Genomic DNA, 25,510 nt, shown 5'->3' on the forward strand with positions numbered 1-25,510 from the left:
TTCCAACTAAAAAGATATGTTCAAATCTCCTTTGGCTCCAAATTAATTTAGGCTGTCTCAAATTTACCCTCATGTTTATGCTACCCTGTGGAAAATAGTCAAAGGAATATAGTAGAGATTCTGATAATTATAAAAGATATCCAAAATGGACATTAATCATTGGAGTATCTTTCATTGTTAAAAAGCACAGTACTCATTGAGTAGTTAAATTCTAGAATGTTTTTAATGCAGTCATTTATGCTACTTCATACTTTGTTTAATTGTGCATTCCATACTATAAAGAAGAGGGGAAAATTGCTACTTCAAAAACAAGCTAAAAACAAGGCAGTTGTGACTTCTAGGGAAATAGAATTCATCTTGGGAGAAACATGCTACTGGAAAGGCCTGACTTGTCTAGATGGGAATGATTAGGACAAAGATATCTACAGTCTCCCAAGGTAATAGAAATAAAAGCAAAAATAAACAAATGAGACCTAATCAAACTTACAAGCTTTTGCGCAACAAAGGAAATCATAGACAAACGAAAAAAACTATGGACTGGGAGAAAATATTTGTAAATGATGCAACCGATGAAGGGAAGTTCATACAACTCAATAACAAGAACAACAAAAAGAAAACCCAAAAAATGGGCAGAAGATCTAAATTGACATTTCTCCAAAGAACACATGGAGATGGCCAATAGGCACATGAAGAGATGCTGAGGATCACTAATGATTAGAGAAATGCAAACCAAAACTACAATGAGGTATCACCTCACACCGCTCAGAATGGCCATCCTCAAAAAGTCTACAAATAACAAATGCTGGACAGGGTGTGGAGGAAGGGGAACCCTCCAACAGTGAGGGTTTACGTTCCCTCACTGGGAATGTAAATTGGTGCAGCCACTATGGAAAACAGTATGGAGGGTCCTCAAAAAACTAAAAATAGAGTTGCTATATTATCCAGCAATCCCACTCCTGGGCATATATGTGGACAGAACTATAATTCGAAAAGATAACATGCACCCTAATGTTCATTGCAGCACTATTTACAATAGCCAGGACATGGAAACAACCTAAATGTCCATCTACGATGAATGGATAAAGAAGATGGAAGATGTGGTGTATATATATGGAATACTTCTCAGCCATAAAAGAAGAATGAAATAATGCCATTTGCAGCAACATGGAGGGACCTAGAGATTATCAAACTAAGTGAAGTAAGAAAGAGAAAGACAAATACCATATACTATCACTTGTATTTGGAATCTAAAATATGACACAAACAAACTTACCTACAAAACAGAAACAGACTCACAGAGAACAGACTTGTGGTTGCCAAGAGCTGGTGGGGACGTCAGGGAGGGATGGAGTGGGAGTCTGGGATTAGCAGATGCAAACTATTACATACGTGTATAGCTGAATCACTTTGCTGTACACCAGAAACTAATACAACACTGTAAATCAACTACACTTCAATAAAATAAGTTAAAAACACAGAAAGACAAAGGGACCTAAAGTATTCTGCCCAATAAAGAAGTAGGAAGTTTTAGTTTCCCCTGGTTGCCTGTCAGGGCCTCAGTTGTCTTATCTGCAAAGCAGGAGTAATAGTAGAACTTACAGACTTCATGAAGGTTAAATAAGTTTAGTATACGTGAAGCACTTAGAACTGTACTTAGTACATAGTAAACTTTATACAACGTTACGGCATTGTTTTTAATTATTGTAATCATGTTTAAAACTTCAATGCCATGGAAAATGCTCATATGTAATTTTAAGTAAAAAATAGAAAACGTGTATTTCCATTATCTCAGTTTTCTAAGTATGTGTATGATGCATAAGCACACATATATAAGTTTAAAGGAAGTTGGGGGAGAAGGTCATGTGTCTTCCCATTTTCCAAAGGGAGAAAAATGATGTCTGTTTCAAAACCAAAACTGTCAAAAGTAAATGAAATAAGTTATATAAATTGAGAAATTCAATTCAGAGTGGGTTTTTGTTCTGGTTTGAAAAGTTTAATAAGTTAATAAATATAATGGAATATTAATCTTCCCATCTTGTGGTGTTATTACAATATCCAATTAATCTATGTCCCTGAAAACATTTTAGTCTTCCTACTCTTAAAAATGTGTTCGTGTGTGTGTGTTTATGTAGTGTTTATAAAGGTGTACACACAGACACACAAACACAAACACACATACAAAGAAAAACGTATCAGAATGTAAATGGAGTAGATCTCTGGGCAGAGGAATTAAGGGTAACGTTAATTTTCTCTTTTACACTTTCTTTATTACCCAGATTTATTTTCTATAATGAAAATAAATACTTCTAAAATAGTTTTTTTTTTTTTCCCAGAAAGAGGTTAATTTGGGCACTTACCCTGGTCCATAGTTGCATATAAAATGTGCTCCATTGCGAAGAGTTTCAAAGCCAGAAACTCGAGGACAAAACTGTACTGCACAGCCAACTTTGTAACTATCTGCCCAAACAATCTGAAAGAAAATACAGATTGTTAAGAAGAGAGAGATACTAAAATGAACACTTGAGTATGATTAGGCCTTCATAAACACAGTGAGGCATATTAACTCTACTTAGGTAAAGCAGTTACCACCAGGGAAGTTTTAGGTAGTCAGAATTTCGTTGGAAATTGTGTGTGTACAAGGTGTGTGTGTACAAGGTGTGTGTGTGTGTGTGAAATAAAATAATAACTAATTTTGACAGCTAGTGCAATGAAGAAATAAAACAGGCTAACAGGATAGAGAGTGACTGCTGGGGAGGAAGAGGTCTGCTTTCACTTGGGTGTGCAGGGAAGGCGTCTCGAGTGTGGAGGCGGCATTTGAGGTGAGGCCTGAATGATGAAGAGGCAGCGCTCAAAACGTGCAGGAGACCAACTGATGGAGGAAGAGCATCCGTGCAGAGGGAGCCCTTGGGGCAAAGGCCCTGGCGTGGAGTCTGCTTGTGTGCAAGAGTGGCAGAAAGAAGGCAAGCAGAGGGGCTTCCCTGGTGGCGCAGTGGTTAAGGATCCGCCTGCCAATGCAGAGCACTCGGGTTCGAGCCCTGGTCCAGGAAGATCCCATATGCCGCGGAGCAACTAAGCCTGTGTGCCACAACTACTGAGCCTGCGCGCTAGAGTCCGTGAGCCACAACTACGGAGCCCGCGTGCCACAACTACTGAAGCCCGCACGCCTAGAGCCCGTGCTCCGCAACAAGAGAAGCCACCGCAATGAGAAGCCCACGCGCCACGAGAAGCCCACGCGCCACAACGAAGAGTAGCCCCTGCTCGCCGCAACTAGAGAAAGCCCACGCGCAGCAACGAAGACCCAACACAGCCAAAAATAAATAAATAAATAAAGGCAAGCGGAGCTGGGATCCAGGAGTGGGGGAGAATCACAGGCAATGAGGTCAGAGACAGAGGAGCAGCTCATGGAGAATCTTGTAGTGGAGGGAGGGAGAGTCCCTTTTTCAGGTCTTAGGAAGGTCACTTTGGTTGTTAAACTAGATGGACTGAGAAGAACAAGGGTGAAAAGAGGGAGGGAATTTGGAAGACTGCTTCACTGGTACTGGAAAGAGCAGATGGTGACTCTCACTTCGGTGATGGTAGTGGGGTTCCCTAGAACTGACCAGGTTCATGGTTCAGCTTAGGGGTAAAGCTGAAAGAATTTGCTTTGGTTTGAGGGTGGGGTAAGAGGGAAAGAGAAAAATCAAGTTAATGTTTGGGTCTGAACAACATTTGCTGAGACGGGGAAAATGAGGGAAGGAGGAAGTGGGTGGGAACACAGACAAGGGGTTCTGTTCAGTTCCTGCTACTCTTGAGATGCCCGTCAGACGACCATCTGCAGGTCAGAGGACAGAGCATGGCTCGAGACACAAACCTGGAAGACGTGGGAATGGATTAGATCATGTAGGCAAAGATAATAGATAAACAACTAAATGAGAGCATGGGATAAAGAAAAAAAGAAAAACAGCCAGCAAAACATTGAAAAGGAGTGGCTGGGGGCATAGGAGGGAAGCCAGGAACAGGGCCAGCTTCTGGGAGAGGGATGTGCTGTCCCCCTGGACCCCATGATCAGAAGGGCCCCATACTTGGTTTAATTCAGTGCTGTCACGCATTTTAGCACTTTCAGTGGCACTTTCCCCATGATTTTTGAACAAGGGGATCCACGTTTTCATTTTGCATTAGGCCACACAGATTACACGGCTCATCCTAACTGAGACTGTTGGCTGTAATAGAAGGCTAAAGAAAAAAGTATTTAAAGTATTTTAAAAATCTAGTATGTGGATTTAAGCCAGCAATTAAATGCACTCCTTTTTACAGTGATACGAAATTGAATTTTAAATTATTTTTAGCAACTTTGTGGCTAGTTGTACCAAATACAGGGAGATGGAAAGGTGAATGAGCTGGAGCCAGTGGGTGCCTTCACAAAATGTAGAGAGAAGCAGTCAAGAAACCATTATGCTAGGGTTTTGAGCTCTGTGAAGGGGAAGCAGAGGGTGCTCAGGGAGTTTACAGCAGGGATCCTGCTCTGAGTTAGTGAGGCCAGTGCTGAAAGTGAGCTGGTCTGGGAGCCCAGAGAAGATTCCCAGCAGGGGGGCAGACCTGTGTGAACCAACCCCGAGGTGGGAAAGACTCACAGAACTGAGACAAGGCCGGTGTGTCTGCTGAAAAAGGTCAAATGTACTCAAAAAGAACAAAAATAATCAATTAAGAAGAGCTCTCTGGGGAGAGTGTAGAGTAGGGGAAAAGGTTAGGATGGAGGCAGCTCCTCCAAGGCCTGTGGATGGAGTAGGAGGTGGGGGAGGAGCTAGGGAGGGGTGGGCATTGTCAGGGGGGCTGGGACACTTGGCATTCTGTCCTCCTCTTTGTGTGACAACTGGGGAGGAGCTGGGGAGGCAGGTACTGGTCTCCCACAGAGGATCAGTGCTCTCCTTTGGTGAAGGACGGCCCTCCCTGGTTGAGGTGGGGTGTCTCCCTTCCCATCTCACACCCTAGAATCCCCTGCAGGGAACTCCAGGTAACCAAGTAAATCAGGCCTCTATCTCCCCAAGAGCACCTAGTTTTATGGCCATTAATTCTCAGGTTTGATGCTTGTACTTTAATTTCCCAATCATTTTTGTATTTATTTTTAAATTTCTTCATTTCTATTCACTGCATCTCAAAGTGACTTCCTCTGGGGTGCTTTGTTTAAAATGCAGATTTCTGGGCCCATCTCAGTCCTACTGCATAAGAGTCACTGGAATTGTCTTTGAAATCTGTATTTTTTAAGAATTGAGATATAACTGACTACAAAATTATATTAGTTGCAGGTGTACAATGTAATCAATGATCCAATATTTGTATATATTACAAAATGGTCACCACAATAGCTAGTTAACACCTATCACTACACATGATTATGTGAACTTTTAAGATATACTCTTAGCAATTTTCAAATACATAATACCGTATTGTTGACTATGGTCGCCATGCTGTACGTTACATTCCCAGGACTTATTTGTCTTATAACTGGAAGTTTGTACCTTTTAACCACGTTCACCCATTTCACTCATCCCCCACCTCTGGCAACCACCAATCTGTTTTCTAAGAGTTCGTTTTATTTTTTAAGATTCCACACATAAATGAGATCATATGGTATTTGTCTCTCTCTGTCTGACTTACTTCACCTAGCCTAATACCTGTAGATCTATCCATGCTAATGACAGGATTTCCTTAAGGAAAAGGTAGTATATTTATATACACACACGTACACACAGGTACACACACACACATATTGGAACATTATTCAGCCAAAAAGTTTCTCTAGTTTAACAAGTTCCTCAGGCGATTCTTATGCATGCTAACTGGCCACGTTGGGAGTACGATCGCCTGAGTCAATCATTTTATATTTTGATCCTTTGGTCTTTGAGCACTTTCCTCCAGTGTTGTACCTCAAGTCTCAAGTATTCTTAATCTTTGGGTTCCTCCACACACACTTAATGCTTTATGCTATTTCTTTTTTTTTTTTTTTAATTTATTTATTTATTTATTTATTTATGGCTGTGTTGGGTCCTCGTCTCTGTGCTAGGGCCCTCTCCAGTTGTGGCAAGCGGGGGCCACTCTTCATCGCGGTGCGCGGGCCTCTCACTATCGCGGCCTCTCTTGTTGCGGAGCACAGGCTCCAGACGCGCAGGCTCAGTAGCTGTGGCTCACGGGCCCAGCTGATCCGCGGCATGTGGGATCCTCCCAGACCAGGGCTCGAACCCACGTCCCCTGCATTGGCAGGCAGACCCCCAACCACTGCGCCACCAGGAAAGCCCTATGCTATTTCTTTTATTCTACTTTCTTTTACATTTCTGATCTTTTTTCCAAGACAGTGCAAATGTTAGTTACCATTCATCTTGTGTTTTAGCCGGGCTCTCTTTAAATCAGGTTGTAATTAACATAGAGGCCATCCTTTTTAGGTTATGAATTTTGACAAAAGCATGTAGTTGTGCAGCCGTCACCATATTCAATATCTAGAACATTTCCCCAAAAGCTCCCTTGTGCCCCTTTGTGGTCAGCTCCCACCCCCAGCCCCTGGCAATCACTAATCTATTTCCTGTCCTTGTGGTTTTGCTTTCTCCAGAATGTTACATAAATGGAATCAGTTTAAATGTAGCTTTTTCAATCTGGCTTCTTTTACTAAGCATAAGCATTTGAGATTCACTCATGTTGTTGAATTCATTACTAGTCACTCAGTCCCTTTTCATTGCCGAGTAATATTTATTGCATGGATGTATCAGTTTATTTATCCATTCAAGTTGGCCTCTTTTTAATAGCTTCATGGGCATTCAGGTTCTGGGTTCAACTCTGTGGGCTCTAGGGTTACAAAGACCAAGTTTATATTCCAGCTCAGCCACCCACTGTGTGACCTTGGCCTCAGCTTCCTCGTCTATTAAATGAGGGTAACACCACCTACTCCAGAGGCTTATTTTGACATTTTAAATGGACTAATAAGAAAGTGATTAGAACAGCTTATGGAACATAGCAAGCTCTCAGCAGATGTTCATGTTTTATTCTCTTATGACTAATATTCTTCTGCTTTAAAACTTTTGAAACTTTTTTTTAATCAGGCAGATTCCTGTTGCATGTTTTCATTTTTTAATATGGTAAACAAAAATAATTAAAAAATATTAAGAGCTACTCATTGAGAATTTTCCTAGTGGCTGGGTAGTGTTCAGCATGTTACATGCAACATGTTTAACCTCGTAACACATCAATAAATACATCCTGCCCCAATTTTTCCTAGATGAGGGGTGGAACCTAATGCTACTTGACCACAAAGTGCTGTGAGGACAGTCCACGCCCTAAGCAAGATGCTTCCAGAGTGCTTTCCTTTTTAGCAGAATCAGGAACCTATACCTAACAAAAACATTGCATCTGGGGAACCCAACCCAGTGGGGGCAGGCATGTCTCTTCCTTCTAGCTAACAACCCCTTTACACCATCTTCCCCTTTCAATTCTCAGTATGAGTCCATCTGACTCATTATCAGTAATATGCAACATGTACAAAATCAGCTAGACAAACAGTGAAACATCGCACACTTCCGTTGGTTCTGGGAGGGTGTAAAAATAAAAATTTCAACGGGTGGGGATAAAAAGAAATGAGGTCAATAGTGCCATCTAGTGGGCATTCTTAGCACTATCAAACCTGAGCTGCTGCCCACCCAGCTACTTTTTAAATATTTCGTTAGTTATTTGGCTGCACCGGGTCTCAGTTGTGGCACGCGGGATCGTTTAGTCACGGTACGTGGGATCTAGTTCCCTGAGCAGGTTAATTTCCAGCATGAATTTAAAATGGTCCCCTGCATTGGGAGCGTGGCGTCTTAGCCACTGGACCACCAGAGGAGTCCGCCGCCCAGCTATTTAAGTCAAACTATTCCCAAACTTTACAAAGATGAACTGTCAGCAACAAAATATCTAACCTAAATAATCTTCCATATTAATACACCAGAATTCTTCCACAATTTAAATCTCTAGTGAAGACAGAACTAAAGTGTTGAATTAACATGTCAAGAAATATCACACTTTCATGAAGTAATAATGCATCTGGGGACTTCCCTGGTGGTGCAGTGGTTAAGAATCCGTCTGCCAATGCAGGGGACATGGGTTCGATTTCTGGCCTGGGAAGATCCCACATGCCATGGAGCAACTAAGCCCGTGAGCCACACCTAGAGCCTGCGCGCCACAACTACTGAAGCCTGTGCGCCACAACTACTAAGCCCACGCACCCCGACTACTGAAGCCCGTGCGCTCTAGGGCCCACGTGCCGCAACTACAGCACCCGGGCGCCGCAACTACTGAAGCTCGCGCACCTAGAGGCCGTGCTCCACAACAAGAGAAGCCACCGCAATGAGAAGCCCGCGCACTGCAATGAAGAGTAGCCCCCCCCTCGCCGCAACTAAAGAAAGCCTGTGCACAGCAATGAAGACCCAACGCAGCCAAAAAATAAATAAATAATGCATCTGAATCTATTGTCTTTACTCTGTACAACCACTGCTCACTGGCCAAAATCTGAAAATAGCTTGCTTTTTATTAACAATTAAGATGAGGGTAAGTGGGAAGTTATAAATACCCACTTGAGGTAATTTCCAGCATGAATTTAAAATGGCAACTGAGTAATCTTGGACCTCCCAGCAAGGATAAAAACAGGAAGTCTTCAACCAAGCTGTCAGAGCCTTCTTCCAATTGATGGAAAAACAGCTCATGGAAGAAATCTAAACTTTGTTCAATGACTACCAAATACTAGTACTTTACTAGATAAGCAACATATCTTATATCTGAATCCCAACTCTTCCTCTTACTAGCTAAATGACACTGGGATAACAACATCTTGACCCCTCTGAGCCTGTTTATTCATCTATGGGTAATAGCATCTCTTAGAGGTGTGTGGGTGAGAGTTGAATGAGATCTTAAATGTAGAGAGCTAAGTACCACATTCACTTAAAAAGTAGTTGCTGGTGCTGCATCTTCCCAGACCCAGGGGGGCCCTGGACATCCTCTCCATCATTTGAGTTGGGGGTAGACTGTAGTGGCCTCTTAAAGAGAACAGGTTAGGATCACTCACTTTGGGCTCTGCTACCTGTCTGAGATGAACTGGATTTTAGGAAATGTTTTCTTATGTCCCAAATATTAGCCCTCTTTTTTTTTCCCCTAGATGCAAGAGGAAGATTTACAAGTAAGCTGTTAATTTGGGGAGGGCCATCTCTGAGATCTCAGGCCTCTATGACATATAATGAAGTTTCCTCCTCTTGTTTTGACTTCCTGGAAGGATGGACATGAAGTGTCTTTTAACTTGCAGGGTTTAGGAGATTGTTGTCAATTTAACAGTCTTTGGATCACTATTTGGTGGGTTAAGCTGCTTGCCATTCTTCTGAAACGCCAAGTTCATTTGTACACATTGTACATCTTCTACACCTTGTTAATTTTGCCTGGAGTTCTTTTTACATTCCTTTTCATTTGACAAACTCTCCCTCAGTTTAAGAACCAACTTATATGTCTCCTGCTGTATGAACAAGTCCTGTGTCTCCATACCTCCCTTTGGCCAGCTCAGTTGCTCTGTCCCCATTGCTCCCATGGCACCTTGTCAGTTTCCCCGAGCTGCACTAGCGATACGCTATAATACATCCACTTACACACGTCTCTTCCAAAGAAAAGTCACCTCCTAAGGGTCAGGGGCCATTCCCAGCTGCGTCCCTCATTCCCTGCCCCACAAGCCATTTCTCCTCCCTCTCACTTCTCTGCCATTGTACTCCCCAGTAAAATCTTAGCACGTAAGCTATGATCTCAGGCTCTGTTTTTTCAGGAGTCTGGACTAAAACGCATGACCTGTACCTTACAAAGTGCCTAGAATAGGGGAGAAGCTGAAACACCGACTGAGTGAGAGTCAGCACCTTCAGACTGACAGTTACTTCTGGAGATTAACACCGCAGTGCATAACGGCGCCAGAGACCATTTGTAGGCACTCTGGATTTAGCTTTCTTGCCCTTTAGGATTTGTGGGAATCCAATGAAATTTATTTTCTGGTTAAGTTTATTTGTTAATATAAACCAAAATTGATGGTTTATTGGGCAAGTCTAGGGGAGACCTTACTTATATTTCCAAGAAAGGGACCGAGAGGCTACTGATGATTTGATAGCGCCTCCTTGATTACAATAACCTTAAGGTGAAAATTTCACTGAAATCAACCCTTTCCCTCTCATTATAACAATTTCCTATAACTGTGCCAAACGTGTTTCACCTATAACACCACCAGTGAGGTCAGAATCTTTATAAGGCCGAACTATATTGAGAGTTTTTCTACCAACATTTTGCTCTTTAAAAACACCTAATAGGGCTTCCCTGGTGGCGCAGTGGTTGAGAATCTGCCTGCTAATGCAGGAGACACGGGTTCGAGCCCTGGTCTGGGAGGATCCCACATGCCGCGGAGCGGCTGGGCCCGTGAGCCACGGCTGCTGAGCCTGCGCTTCTGGAGCCTGTGCCCCGCGACGGGAGGGGCCGCGATAGTGAAAGGCCCGCGCACCGCGATGAAGAGCGGTCCCCGCACCGCGATGAAGAGTGGCCCCCACTTGCCGCAACTGGAGAAAGCCCTCGCACGAACCAAAGACCCAGCACAGCCAAAAATAAATAAATAAATAAATAAATAAATAAATAAAAATTAATTAAAAAAAAAAAAAAAAAAACCACCTAATATTCCAAGTTAACTGGCTTGTTAGAAATGCTTTTGCCCTCAGACGTCATTTCAACAATTTTTTTTTTTTTAATAAATTTTATTTATTTATTTATTTATTTTTGGTTGTGTTGGGTCTTCGTTTCTGTGCGAGGGCTCTCTCCAGTTGCGGCAAGCGGGGACCACTCTTCATCGCGGTGCGCGGGCCTCTCACCGCCGCGGCCTCTCTTGTTGCGGAGCACAGGCTCCAGACGCGCAGGCTCAGTAGTTGTGGCTCACGGGCCCAGTCGCTCCGCGGCATGTGGGATCTTCCCAGACCAGGGCTCGAACCCGCGTCCCCTGCATTGGCAGGCGGATTCTCAACCACTGCGCCACCAGGGAAGCCCCAACATTTTTCTTCTACATTAAAACCAGTCAAACATAGGTTCACTACCTTTAGTTACTGGTTTGACAAGGACTACCAGGAAATAAAATAAATAAAATGGGGCCAATATAGGGAGGCAGTATATTAAGAAGATTATAGAAGACTTTTCCTGGGGATTTGTTTCCACCATGTTGCAAATGTGAGTTAGAGTTAGGAAGCCAAAACCAACTTGAATTAAAAAAAAAAAGAAAAAGAAGAAATCTCATCGAGACGCTCTGAATGTGGCTATTGAGACTAATGCTGTAGATGTGGGTGCAGGGTAGCTACAGGGTTATTTGTGCAGATTACGTGTTGCCCTCTCCACTGGGTCTGCGACTTTGTTTCCTCTTTATGTGGCACATCATAGGTTCTCAGTCCATGTCTGAAAGACTAAGAGGATATGGAAGCATCAACTATTATTACCACAATTTTTTTTTTTTTTCTTTTGGCCACGCTGCGCAGCATGCGGATCTTCCCGGACCAGGGATCGAACCCATGCCCCCCTGCAGTGGAAGCGCGGAGTCTTAACTGCTGGACCACCGGGGACGTCCCTTTCAATTCTTAGTGATGCTTCTGTCTGAGAGGCTTATTTCTCCCAGTTTTATAGTCCCAGAACAACTGACTCAAATTTCCTAGAGAACTCGTACCTGGAATAAATCCGTTCACTCATAAGGTCCTTTGATTGCTCACAAGTGGAACAAAATACCATGGGAAGACAGGTGTGATCAAAATTATTCAAAGGCTGTGCAGATTGGTGGGCCTCACATTTTACCTATGTCCAGGTAACTACACTCTTCAAGCACTATCTCCTCTGGTATTGGAGTCTGCCCCATTTATTTATTTTTAAAGTAAGCCTGTAACCCCTACTCTCTCATATTTACAGGGACACTAGCTTACTCTATATTTTTCTTAACACCAGATTCCAGCTTTCTCCTCACCCTTGAAATGACGGCTTCAAGAGAATATAAGGCAGATACTTACCTGAGTATAATGGCCACAGACCTTGTCACATTTCTGAGTCTTGAAGTCATAGTATTGAATTTCGTTGTACCAGTCTGTGACGGCTGAAGACACAGAAAAGAGGGACAGAGATCCAGTCCAGAGGTTTTCTCCCAGCGAAGTGAAATTTGGGTGCAGCTTGTGGGGCGGCTTCAGCTGTGTGTTGTGTGCAAACAGACAGTTTCTTGCCCATGCTTTTGCAATTCGGGCTAGTACTGGGTCCCAAGTCTGCAGAAATAAATATGAAACACTAGGAGGGTCAAGAATGGAACTTGTTACCCAACGCTGTAACTGCAGTGAGCAAAGTGGGAATTTGCATGGGAGGTGACGTGTAATGTCCAGAATGGAGAAGGACCACAAACATGTAGGTCCTCCATATGAGAAGGATCATATTATGGTCTTCAAGTTTTGACTAGGGTTAGTGGGAGACATGATAATCTAGTTTCGAGGAATTTAGAATCAAAGTGAGTGACACAGAACAACATTTCACTGAAGGTCTATTATGTTGCCAAATAACATATGCTGGTTTCACATATTTTCTGTAATTCCATACCTACAGTAGCCCCTATCGTAAGAAGTTCAGAAACGTTAAAAACCAGGCCAAAGCCACAGACCTAGGATTCAAACCCAAGCCTGACTGAATCAGAATCCTAGCCTTTCCCCCAGACGCCCTGTGGCCTTCCTGAGAAAGTCAGTACTCTGCCGGCAACAAAAAAAGTCAACTTCGAGACAAAAAATGAAACCAAAAAAACCTCATAAAAATTAACAGGCAAAAAAGAGACATAAATTGCACCTGAGGACGTGTGCAAAGGACGTGTCCAAAAAGAGAAGTAAAACATACTTGCTTTATAACAAGAATTGAGTAGGCAGAGCGAAACTGGGTTCGTTTTGATCGCAGGTGGTGAATTTAAAGCACACCTTCATCACCGCGAGAGCACTGGTCAGGATTAGCAAGGATTCACCACCAAAATCAATCCACATTCGTTGTTTTTGACTGACTTCTGCCACAAGCACTCATGTTTTTCTTACCATGTACAGCATATCACTGGCTTTTGGAGTCACTTCTGATCGGAACTTGTTGTGCATTCGAACACAGTCTTTGATGAAACCTTCATTTTCGATATCTGGCAAAGTATTTGCTGGAGAGGAAGAACTGGAGACCACAGAGAGCATGCAGGCTGTCACAGCAAGTGTGACTCGCATGCTCAGACTGTCTGGCGTGGAGCCCCGGAGGCTGGAATCCAGAGGCACTGCAGGTCCTGAGGGTGGGTGAGCCAGTTTTACAAAGCACAGTAGACTTCTGCTTTGAGAAAACGGAAAGCAGAACATGAGTTCATCACAAGTGTGAAGAAAAGGGTTTCTCCATATATGGTTTGCAGCTCGTTTTGTGCCCTTAACCCTGTCTTTTCGGTGGTTCTCAGTGACACAGTACCTATTACAACATGGATTTTTACGAGGCTACATCAGACTTTCTTTTGAGTTGGGGGATGTTTCCAAAGGAAGTTCTGGAATCTCCAGAAATAATAGTCCCAATTTTTACTGAGGTTCTGGTGGTTAAACAAAAACATCTCTTATTTCAATAAAGGTCTTGCCAAATACTTTTTAAAAACATTTTTTTGGAGTCCCATCAGCACACCGTGGTTAGAATATCTGGTTAACATCATCGCTCGACCTAGAATTCATTCACAATGCTGAATGTGATGGGGTTGAGTCGATTTTGTCCATTCCCCTCCCCCAAACGAAAAAAGCAGTTACGTAAACTTCTGGAGGCAGCTTTCTACTGCTGCCAGTGGATTCCTAATTTTGCAGCCTTTGCTAAACCTCTGTGTGTGCTCTTCTCCTAGATCACAACACAGAGCCTATTTCCTGGCCCTTCAGAGGCATTAATCTCCTTTGAAGCTTTAATATAAGCTTTGTCCACACTCCAAATTCTTGGCTTACCTAATTTTGACAAACCTGTTCATCTATACTGCCATGAAAATAACGGGACTGCTGCAGGCATGCGAGGACAATCTTCTGCTTCTCAAGATACGTCCCTGTAGCGTGTTTCTCATGCCAGTTAGCTCCTGCGGCATTAGGTGTGCCCCATGCTTCTGTGCGGTGGCTGCAGCTGCCGCCTTGATTGACAAAGCCAATTAGGCATGTTAGGCTCCCCTATTCATCTCTGTGTTCCCCAGGCGGTGTCAGCTATTCTACAAGTTCAAAGGATACAGCCACTCTCTACACGGTGACAGGCCACTTATGAGCTGACTTTCTCATCATCTTACGTCGTTGTAACCCTTTGAATCCAGCTACTTTACTACCCCTCCCTGATGGAGAGCCCCGCTGTATCACACATGATTGCCTTGCAGCTGTAGAGATGGTCTCAAAGCCACGAAAGGCTCTCTGAGACACCCCTTTAGGTAACCCAGACTGACTTCTATTTTTTTTTTTTTTTTTATTAACCATTCATTCAGTCATTCATTTATTTATCTTTAAGTCTATAAAGGTGTTTCCCGCTAAAGGCAGACAGTGAATATTTTATTTGAATCTTGCAGTTTCCATCAGACCTTTTAACCCTTCATTCTCCAGCTCAGCCCGAGTGCCCCGCGCCAGGCAATCCTCGGCACGAAGGCTGGGACTGTATTAAGTCTCCCTCTTGGAGCTGTTTGTTGACCACATTCACGTTCAGAGCCCTGGAGCTAAAAGCACTTTACACCATAAAATAAAAGCACTGTCTTTTTTTTTTCTTTCCAGTTTTTTTTTTTTCCCACACACACACACTGTATTTTATTTTTACAAGAGATAAATAGACTGACACCAAGCATTGTACATGGATGACCACAACAAAAGCAACAATGATTGCAATTACCAAACATGAAACACACTCATACTATGTCATAATATTGACATTCAGTCCAGTAATCCTCCACTGTAACAGCTCTTTACTTTGCAGTGAAAATTGATTTGTATATTCTTTGCCTCTGAGTCCTTGTGGGATTTTTTTTTTAATTCAGACAGAAAGTCACAAAAATTATACTCATCCTCATCAGTTCACTCAGTCCCATGTAATTAATTTTTTTTTTCATCTTGATCTTTTGTTAGCACTTTTATGAGTTCATCAGTTTTTCATTAGAGTTCTGAAAATGCTTATTCATTCAGTTCAGCAGTACAGTCAGTTACCAGAAACCTGTACTTGTCAGAGTCTTTTCCATGAATTTCTTGAAGATGAAACCCTTTTATAGGAACATATTTGCAAAATCATCAGAGTACACCCAGAACTGTCTGTAAATGACAGAAGACTTAAAAATGACCATGGTTAAAGATTTGATGAAAGTTCATAATAATGCAGTTGACAAGAAAATTAGTTATTTCTGAGATATACATTTTAAAGTAGTAACTAGGATTATTACTTATAACCTTATACCAGAACATATAAGATTTTTAGAAGTTTCCTGTAATGTCTGAAACATTTATATTAACATATTTCCATACATATTTCCATACAAATACAAATATAAGATTTTTAGAAATTTCATGTAATGTCTGAAACATTTATATTAACATATTTCCATACAAATAACCTAATGAAAGTTTAGTATTAGTTGTTTTGTTTGCTTTTTTATACTGCAGGTTCTTATTAGGCATCAGTTTTATACACATCAGTGTATACATGTCAATCCCAATCACCCAATTCAGCACACCACCATCCCCACCTCACCGCAGTTTTCCCCCCTTGGTGTCCATATGTCCATTCTCTACATCTGTGTCTCAACTTCTGCCCTGCAAACTGGCTCATCTGTACCATTTTTCTAGGTTCCACATACATGCATTAATATACTATATTTGTTTTTCTCTTTCTGACTTACTTCACTCTGTATGACAGTCTCTAGATCCATCCACGTCTCAACAAATGACTCAATTTCGTTCCTTTTTATGGCTGAGTAATATTCCATTGTATATATGTACCACAACTTCTTTATCCATTCGTCTGTTGATGGGCATTTAGGTTGCTTCCATGACCTGGCTATTGTAAATAGTGCTGCAATGAACATTCGGGTGCATGTGTCCTTTTGAATTACGGTTTTCTCTGGGTATATGCCCAGTAGTGGGATTGCTGGGTCATATGGTAATTCTATTTTTAGTTTTTTAAGGAACCTCCATATTGTTCTCCATAGTGGCTCTATCAATTTACATTCCCACCAACAGTGCAAGAGGGTTCCCTTTTCTCCACACCCTCTCCAGCATTTGTTGTTTGTAGATTTTCTGATGATGCCCCTTCTAACAGGAGTGAGGTGATACCTCATTGTAGTTTTGATTTGCATTTCTCTAATAATTAGTGATGTTGAGCATCTTTTCATGTGCTTCGTGGCCGTCTGTATGTCTTCTTTGGAGAAATGTCTATTTAGGTCTTCTGCCCATTTTTGGATTGGGGTGTTTGTTTCTTTGATATTGAGCTGAATGAGCTGTTTATATATTTTGGAGATTAATCCTTTGTCAGTTGATTCATTTGCAAATATTTTCTCCCATTCTGAGGGTTGTCTTTTTGTCTTGTTTATGGTTTCCTTTGCTGTGCAAAAGCTTTGAAGTTTCATTAGGTCCCACTTGTTTATTTTTGTTTTTATTTCCATTACTCTAGGAGGTGGATCAAAAAAGATCTTGCTGTGATTTATGTCAAAGAGTGTTCTTCTTATGTTTTCCTCTAAGAGTTTTATAGTGTCCAGTCTTATATTTAGGTCTCTAATCCATTTTGAGTTTATTTTTGTGTATGGTGTTAGGGAGTATTCTAATTTCATTCTTTTACATGTAGCTGTCCAGTTTTCCCAGCACCACTTATTGAAGAGACTGTCTTTTCTCCATTGTATATCTTTGCCTCCTTTGTCATAGATTAGTTGACCATAGGTGCGTGGGTTAATCTCTGGGCTTTCTATCTTGTTCCATTGATCTATGTTTCTGTTTTTGTGCCAGTACCATATTGTCTTGATGACTGTAGCTTTGTAGTATAGTCTGAAGTCAGGAAGTCTGATTCCTCCAGCTCCATTTTTTTGCCTCAAGACTGCTTTGGCTATTCGGGGTCTTTTGTGTCTCCATACAAATTTTAAGATGACTTGTTCTAGCTCCGTAAAAAATGCCATTGGTAATTTGATAGGGATTGCATTGAATCTGTAGATTGCTTTGGGTAGTATACTCATTTTCACAATGTTGATTCTTCCAATCCAAGAACATGGTATATCTCTCCATCTATTTGTATCATCTTTAATTTCTTTCATCAGTGTCTTATAGTTTTCTGCATACAGGTCTTTTGTCTCCCTAGGTAGGTTTATTCCTAGGTATTTTATTCTTTTTGTTGCAATGGTAAATGGGAGTGTTTCCATAATTTCTCTTTCAGATTTTTCATCATTAGTGTATAGGAATGCAAGAGATTTCTGTGCATTAATTTTGTAACCTGCAACTTTACCATATTCATTAATTAGCTCTAGCAGTTTTCTGGTGGCAGTTTTAGGATTCTCTATGTATAGTATCATGTCATCCGCAAACAGTGACAGTTTTACTTCTTCTTTTCCAATTTGTATTCCTTTTATTTCTTTTTCTTCTCTGATTGCCGTGGCTAGGACTTCCAGAACTATGTTGAATAATAGTGGTGAGAGTGGACATCCTTGTCTCGTTCCTGATCTTAGAGGAAATGCTTTCAGTTTTTCACCATTGAGAATGATGTTTGCTGTGGGTTTGTCATATATGGCCTTTATTATGTTGAGGTAGGTTCCCTCTATGCCCACTTTCTGGAGAGTTTTTATCAGAAATGGGTGTTGAATTTTGTCAAAAGCTTTTTCTGCATCTATTGAGATGATCATATGGTTTTTATTCTTCAATTTGTTAATATGGTGTATCACATTGATTGATTTGCATATATTGAAGAATCCTTGCATCCCTGGGATAAATCCCACTTGATCGTGGTGTATGATCCTTTTAATGTGTTGTTGGATTCTGTTTGCTAGTATTTTGTTGAGGATTTTTGCATCTATATTCATCAGTGATATTGGTCTGTAATTTTCTTTTTTTGTAGTGTCTTTGTCTGGTTTTGGTATCAGGGTGATGGTGGCCTCATAGAATGAGTTTGGGAGTGTTCCTTCTTCTGCAATTTTTTGGAAGAGTTTGAGAAGTATGGGTGTTAGCTCTTCTCTAAATGTTTGATAGAATTCACCTGTGAAGCCATCTGGTCCTGGACTTTTGTTTGTTGGAAGATTTTTAATCACAGTTTCAATTTCATTACTTGTGATTGGTCTGTTCATATTTTCTGTTTCTTCCTGATTCAGTCTTGGAAGGTTATACCTTTCTAAGAATTTGTCCATTTCTTCCAGGTTGTCCATTTTATTGGCATAAAGTTGCTTGTAGTAGTCTCTTAGGATGTTTTGTATTTCTGCGGTGTCTGTTGTAACTTCTCCTTTTTCGTTTCTGATTTTATTGATTTGAGTCCTCTCCCTCTTTTTCTTGATGAGTCTGGCTAATGGCTTATCAATTTTGTTTATCTTCTCAAAGAACCAACTTTTAGTTTTATTGATCTTTGCTATTGTTTTCTTTGTTTCTATTTCATTTATTTCTGCTCTGATCTTTATGATTTCTTTCCTTCTGCTAACTTTGGGTTTTGTTTGTTCTTCTTTCTCTAGTTTCTTTAGGTGTAAGGTTAGATTGTTTACTTGAGATTTTTCTTGTTTCTTTAGGTAGGCTTGTATAGCTATAAACTTCCCTCTTAGAACCGCTTTTGCTGCGTCCCATAGGTTTTGGGTCGTCGTGTTTTCATTGTCATTTGTCTCTAGGTATTTTTTGATTTCCTGTTTGATTTCTTCAGTGATCTCTTGGTTATTTAGTAACGTATTGTTTAGCCTCCATGTGTTTGTCTTTTTTACGTTTTTTTCCCTGTAATTCATTTCTAATCTCATAGCGTTGTGGTCAGAAAAGATGCTTGATATGATTTCAATTTTCTTAAATTTACTGAGGCTTGATTTGTGACCCAAGATGTGATCTATCCTGGAGAATGTTCCGTGTGCACTTGAGAAGAACGTGTAATCTGCCGTTTTTGGATGGAATGTCCTATATATATCAATTAAATCTATCTGGTCTATTGTGTCATTTAAAGCTTCTGTTTCCTTATTTATTTTCATTTTGGATGATCTGTCCATTGGTGTAAGTGAGGTGTTAAAGTCCCCCACTATTATTGTGTTACTGTCGATTTCCTCTTTTATAGCTGTTAGCAGTTGCCTTATGTATTGAGGTGCTCCTATGTTGGGTGCATATATATTTATAATTGTTATATCTTCTTCTTGGATTGATCCCTGGATCATTATGTAGTGTCCTTCCTTGTCTCTTGTAACATTCTTTATTTTAAAGTCTATTTTATCTGATATGAGTATAGCTACTCCAGCTTTCTTTTGATTTCCATTTGCATGGAATATCTTTTTCCATCCCCTCACTTTCAGTCTGTATGTGTCCCTAGGTCTGAAGTGGGTCTCTTGTAGACAGCATATATATGGGTCTTGTTTTTGTATCCATTCAGCCAGTCTATGTCTTTTGGTTGGGGCATTTAATCCATTCACGTTTAAGGTAATTATCGATATGTATGTTCCTATGACCATTTTCTTAATTGTTTTGGGTTTGTTTTTGTAGGTCCTTTTCTTCTCTTGTGTTTCCCACTTAGAGAAGTTCCTTTAGCATTTGTTGTAGAGCTGGTTTGGTGGTGCTGAATTCTCTTAGCTTTTGCTTGTCTGTAAAGCTTTTGATTTCTCCATCGAATCTGAATGAGATCCTTGCCGGGTAGAGTAATCTTGGTTGTAGGTTCTTCCCTTTCATCACTTTAAGTATATCATGCCACTCCCTTCTGGCTTGCAGAGTTTCTGCTGAGAAATCAGCTGTTAACCTTATGGGAGTTCCCTTGTATGTTATTTGTCGTTTTTCCCTTGCTGCTTTCAGTAATTTTTCTTTGTCTTTAATTTTTGCCACTTTGATTACTATGTGTCTCGGCGTGTTTCTCCTTGGGTTTATTCTGTATGGGACTCTCTGCGCTTCCTGGACTTGGGTGGCTATTTCCTTTCCCATGTTAGGGAAGTTTTCAACTATAATCTCTTCAAATATTTTCTCTGGTCCTTTCTCTCTCTTTTCTCCTTCTGGGACCCCTATAATGCGAATGTTGTTGCGTTTAATGTTGTCCCAGAGGTCTCTTAGGCTGTCTTCATTTCTTTTCATTCTTTTTTCTTTAGTCTGTTCTGCAGCAGTGAATTCCACCATTCTGTCTTCCAGGTCACTTATCCGTTCTTCTGCCTCAGTTATTCTGCTATTGATTCCTTCTAGTGTAGTTTTCATTTCAGTTATTGTATTGGTCATCTCTGTTTGTTTGTTCTTTAATTCTTCTAGGTCTTTGTTAATCATTTCTTGAATCTTTGCCTCCATTCTTATTCCGAGGTCCTGGATCATCTTCACTATCATTATTCTGAATTCTTTTTCTGGAAGGTTGCCTATCTCCACTTCATTTAGTTGTTTTTCTGGGGTTTTTTCTTGTTCCTTCATCTGGTACATAGCCCTCTGCCTTTTCATCTTCTCTGTCTTTCTGTAACTGTGGTTTTTTCCTGACTTCTATTTTGTGATGGCTCCTGTCAATGAAATTTCTTGGGAAACATAACTGGTTACGCTGCAGTTTCCCCTCGTGGGACTCCTGATGCTCGTTCTGATGCCACAGTAAAATCAGCCCAAGCTGCTGAGCTCATAGCTCTTACTAGAGCTTGTACCTTAGCAGAAGGGAAAACTGCCGCTATTTACACCGATTCCAGATGTGCTTTTGGAGTCTGCCTTGCTGTTGGCACAATTTGCAGATCCCGTGGCCGCTTAACTTCTGCAGGTAATCTTATTGCTAATGACCATATAGCAGCTGCCTTATTACAAGATATTCACCTCCCTTCTAAAACTGCTGTCGTTCATTGTTCAGCCCATACCAAGGAAATGCTATATCTTTAGGAAATGATCAGGCTGACAGAGTTGCTAAAATCCAGCTCAAAATGGACACCCTTATTCCTTCTCTACCGAATTTTTAAACTTGCGCCTTTATTCTTGACTGATTTTATCAACTGTTAAGCAAATGCCCTGCAGTCTGAAAAAGGCAAATGGGTGCAAAAGGGTGCTAAACAATTACCAGGTGGATACATCAGGTCAAATGGACTTCCTATAGCCCCCTTTCCTTTAACCTTTTGGCTTATATTCCATCAAGTGGGATATATGTGCAGATGGGGGAGAATTAAGGGACTACAAGACAATTGGTTTTGCCCTGGCATCCATACAATTTCTGACCAAAGTATTTCCCTGTGCACTACTTGTAAATCTCCCCAAATTTCTGGGAAATACCTGGGATACCCCAAGAAATCCTCCAAGGCCCACATTCCCCTTTGTGGCACTCCAAATGAATTTTATAGATTTTCCCCCCAACTTTAGGCTATTCTCACTGTTTGGCTGTTGTCTACATGTTACGTGGATGGACTGAATCCTATTGGACTAGACGTGCCTCAACCACAACAGTGGTAAAGACATTAATAACTGAGGTTATTCCTCACTTTGGCATTCCTTTATGGATTGAATCAGATCAAGGAACTCATTTTACAACATAAAGCACTTGCTTGCAAAAACTCTGGGGTACTCATTACAATTTCAGACCCCATATCATTCTCAATCCTCAGGGAAAGTGGAACGTAAAAATCTAGACATAAAAAAACTTTAGGAAAGATCTGTCAAGAAACTGGACTTAAATGGCCAGAAGCTTTGCCCTTGGCCCTTATAAAGATCCAGAATATTCCAAATAGGACAGATGGACTGACCCCTTTCGAAATGGTCTTTGGATACCCAATGTCCATTGGTATTTCTAAACCTTCCATTCCTGGGTTAAGTGAAGATTATGGGAACTTAAGTGAACAACCTGATGATATGACTAGCTAGATACAACAACAAATGTACTTGAAGCAGGTAAAAGGGGCTTGGCTTCCACCAACTGATAAGCCTCGCCATCGTTTCGACCAGGAGACCAAGTGTACCTCAAGGTCTTTAGAAGAAAACATGTGCTGTCACCTCCCTGGGAAGGACGTTATGAGGTACTGCCAACCACCTACACTGTTGTCAAAAGGAAAATCCTCCTGGATCCATGCAAGCCATGCCAGTATAGGCCCAGAACATCCCTCTCAAGACAAGTGGGAGACAGATCCCCCAGGTGACTTTTAAAGATTTGCAGGGCCAATTCCCAGGCCCCAGAAGCAGCCAGCATCATGAAGTAGACAGCTTTTCCCAAGATCACAGATCAAGAAGCCTCACTTTCACCTATCTCCCTTTCCCCACTTTTAAGACTCCCTATACACACACATTAAAAAGAAAAAACAAAAAAACCCCACTTTTTCTTATTAACAAATCCTTTCTCTGCATTTATTAATCATTTATTAGAAGGCTAGCTGGAGAGTGCTTGTCTCTTTCTATCTTATTTCTCCTCTAAGTCTCCACTCTGGGCTCGTTTTCAACCTGTGTTTTGTTCTTACTAACCCTCCCTTACCCCCTTATGCTAACTTACCAAACCCTGGCCACGCTAACTCAGCCTGACTGTTGATTATGTCAACATCTGGATAGTGCAAAAGAGCCTGAATTAGTCTTGGTTCCTGCTGATGTGAACATGGTGGGCTAAGTACGTAAGATGGATGAGCGGCAGGGTATGATATCCATGACAAGAAAATCATCACTCTGCATCTTCTTTTAGTGAGTCATTTGGGCCCCAGAAAAAAATCTGTAGAAGCCCAAAGACTGTCCCTTACCCAGATAAACAGGTGAAAATTTTTCCCTTTGCATTAAAAGCAAACATGACACTGGACCTTTCTTGGGTGACATACCAGGACAATATTGCAAATCAGATTCTGTGGTTTGGTTCCACAGGTGACATCTTTAAACCTCTCAAGGAAATTGCAGATGACTCTAGCACCACCATTTTGGGAACAAATGTCTGCCAAATCACCACATGTTCCGGATGTCTCAGAAGTCACCCTTGTACAATTTAGGATACTGCAGCTGCCCCCATGATTAAGCTGCCCCAAACCACAAACTATATACGGGTGGATCAAAAATCTGGACTTACTTTGGTTAGGTGACAGAAATAAGCTTTACAGCTGCCAAAACCAGACAACGGATCTCCTATATCAGCTACTTTGCAATCTGTTTCACTCTCACATGTTGACAGGAGCGCATGGAGAATGGAGGCGTTTGGACACTAAAGCACCACTGGCAAAAGTCATGGAATACCCCAGACCCTGGGAATTACAGCTTCCATTCTAACCTTATCTGTAAACCACTCTAGTCTTTTTATTTTATGTGACAACCAAATGTATAAAGGGTTCCTGACTAAATGGTCAGGACCATGTGGATTTGGATACCAGTCTCCTTCTGTCACCAAATACGCCACCCTAAATGCCAGCCAAATTACAAACATGAGTTCCTTTGTTCGTAAAGTTGTGCCACATAAACATGCTTGCCGAGAAATCACAGGGAATCTGCTGCGTATCACGATCCCAATGTCTTTTCAGCACTGAGGGTCTTATTCCCAAGCTTTAAAGATTATGAATTGGAAAAAGCAATCTCTCTGCAGTAATGGAAGAAGAGTTCAATACTGCTTTGCAAACCCTGAAAATACTCCAATCAGAAGTTAATAGCTTAGGGCTTCCCTGGTGGCGCAGTGGTTGAGAGGCTGCCTGCCGGTGCAGGCGACACGGGTTCGAGCCCTGGTCTGGGAAGATCCCACATGCCGCGGAGCAGCTGGGCCCTTGAGCCACAGCTACTGAGCCTGCGCGTCTGGAGCCCATGCTCCGCAGCGAGAGAGGCCGCGACAGTGAGAGGCCCGCGCACCGCGATGAGGAGTGGCCCCCGCTCGCCGCAACTAGAGAAAGCCCTCGCACAGAAACGAAGACCCAACACAGCCAAAAATAAATAAATAAATAAATAGATAGATTAAAACACACACACACACACAAACCAAACTGCTTGAAGACGGGAAAGGAAATTAAAGAAAAAAAAAAAAAAAAGAAGTAGTTAATAGCTTAGCCTCTGTGGTGCTCCAAAATCATCATGCCCTAAATACACTGACTGCCCAGCAAGGAGGAGAGTTTGTGCAGTCGTTGGTGAAAAGTGTTGCTTTCTGTGAATCACAGGGCAAGTAATATCTAACTTACATCTACTAAAAGAGAAGATTAACATTTTTCATCAGATAAAGGGAGCTCACACATATCATTGGACTTAGTCCCAGGACTGGGGAACTGGTTTACCAGGGCATGGGGGAAATGTTCTCCAATTTGTTCCTTCCTGTTTGTGTATCTTCATTCTAATATATGTTCTCTTCTCCCTTTGCCGATCTCTTACCAATTTATTACTTACTTGTATCTCCACTGTCAGCAGGTCAGCTTTTTATACATGAAATTAAGGAGGTTTCAGAGGAGGGAACTGATGGGGCTCAGGGCAGGCCACCCCAAAGTGCAGATTATCATCAAACTGAAAACAAGCAAGGCACAAAAGACTCGGGAAGAACATCTGACTGTCCCCCTAACTGCCTAAAAGAATTTAAGATAGAAGGCCTGCTCCAAGAAGGGGCTATCACCATAGATAACTAGAGTATAATATAAACTAGGTGTGGTAGACAGGAAAGAACCTGGCAAGGCCTGTTTGATCAAAGTCTTCTTTGAGTCCCACTATCTCTAGATGTCCCAGCAAACACTTGTTTACCAAGCATTAACCCTTTTCATCTTCCTGTGGATTATCTTACTTCCCCTAGAAGTCCCAGACCTCTACCTCCTTCTCCTTGGTCCAGAAGGACATATATACCTCATCTTGCCTTACTATCTTCGTAATTTCTCATGCTTATGTGAATTCCCCATATGTACATATTAAACTTGATTTTCTCCTCTTAATCTGCTTTTTGCCATTTTAATTATATGACCAGCCAAAAAGAATCAAGAGGGGAAGGGGGTAACTTTCCCCTCCCCACAGATGCATGTGTGTAATATATGTGTGTGGAGGGGGGTGACAGAGCATGCCCATGAGAAAGAGGGGGCAAAGAGAGAGAGAACAGTACAAAGAATACTGGTCTCAATTTCAGATTTCAGTTTAAGCTCTGTTCCTAACTAGCTGTAAAACCTCAGATGAATTATCAAACTCTCTAATCCTCAGCTGAATCCTCTCTAATCCTTCACTGAATGAGACTAAGAGGACCTTTTCTGTTATACCTTCTTAATCAGAGAGGGTTTGGGAGGATCAAATGAACTAGCTAACATATTAATTCAACACAACTAAATTCCTGCTCTGTGTATTCAAGTTAGTAATACAAGATAAAAACATAGTCACTGCCTTCAAGAAGCTGACAGTGGTAAGAGCTGTGAGCTGGTGGTGACAAAGACAGGGAGAGTTGAAGA

General features: G+C 41.4%; 1 protein-coding gene across 3 annotated transcripts in view; it reads right to left on the reverse strand.

Annotated features, from left to right (window-relative positions):
• Positions 1-25,510, reverse strand: part of GLIPR1 (GLI pathogenesis related 1) — a 45,219-nt gene that overhangs the window by 4,696 nt on the left and 15,013 nt on the right. For all 3 annotated transcript variants that reach the window (XM_057556938.1, XM_057556936.1, XM_057556937.1), the window contains exons 2-4: positions 13,095-13,365; positions 12,048-12,293; positions 2,358-2,470 (exon numbers count right to left, since the gene is read on the reverse strand). In XM_057556938.1, coding sequence (XP_057412921.1) covers positions 2,358-2,470; positions 12,048-12,293; positions 13,095-13,268 — 533 coding nt within the window. In that variant the 5' untranslated portion in view covers positions 13,269-13,365. The remainder of the gene's footprint in view (positions 1-2,357; positions 2,471-12,047; positions 12,294-13,094; positions 13,366-25,510) is intronic.

The sequence above is a fragment of the Balaenoptera acutorostrata genome, chromosome 11, assembly GCF_949987535.1.
Source record: "Balaenoptera acutorostrata chromosome 11, mBalAcu1.1, whole genome shotgun sequence".
In the NCBI taxonomy this organism is placed as follows: domain Eukaryota; kingdom Metazoa; phylum Chordata; class Mammalia; order Artiodactyla; family Balaenopteridae; genus Balaenoptera; species Balaenoptera acutorostrata.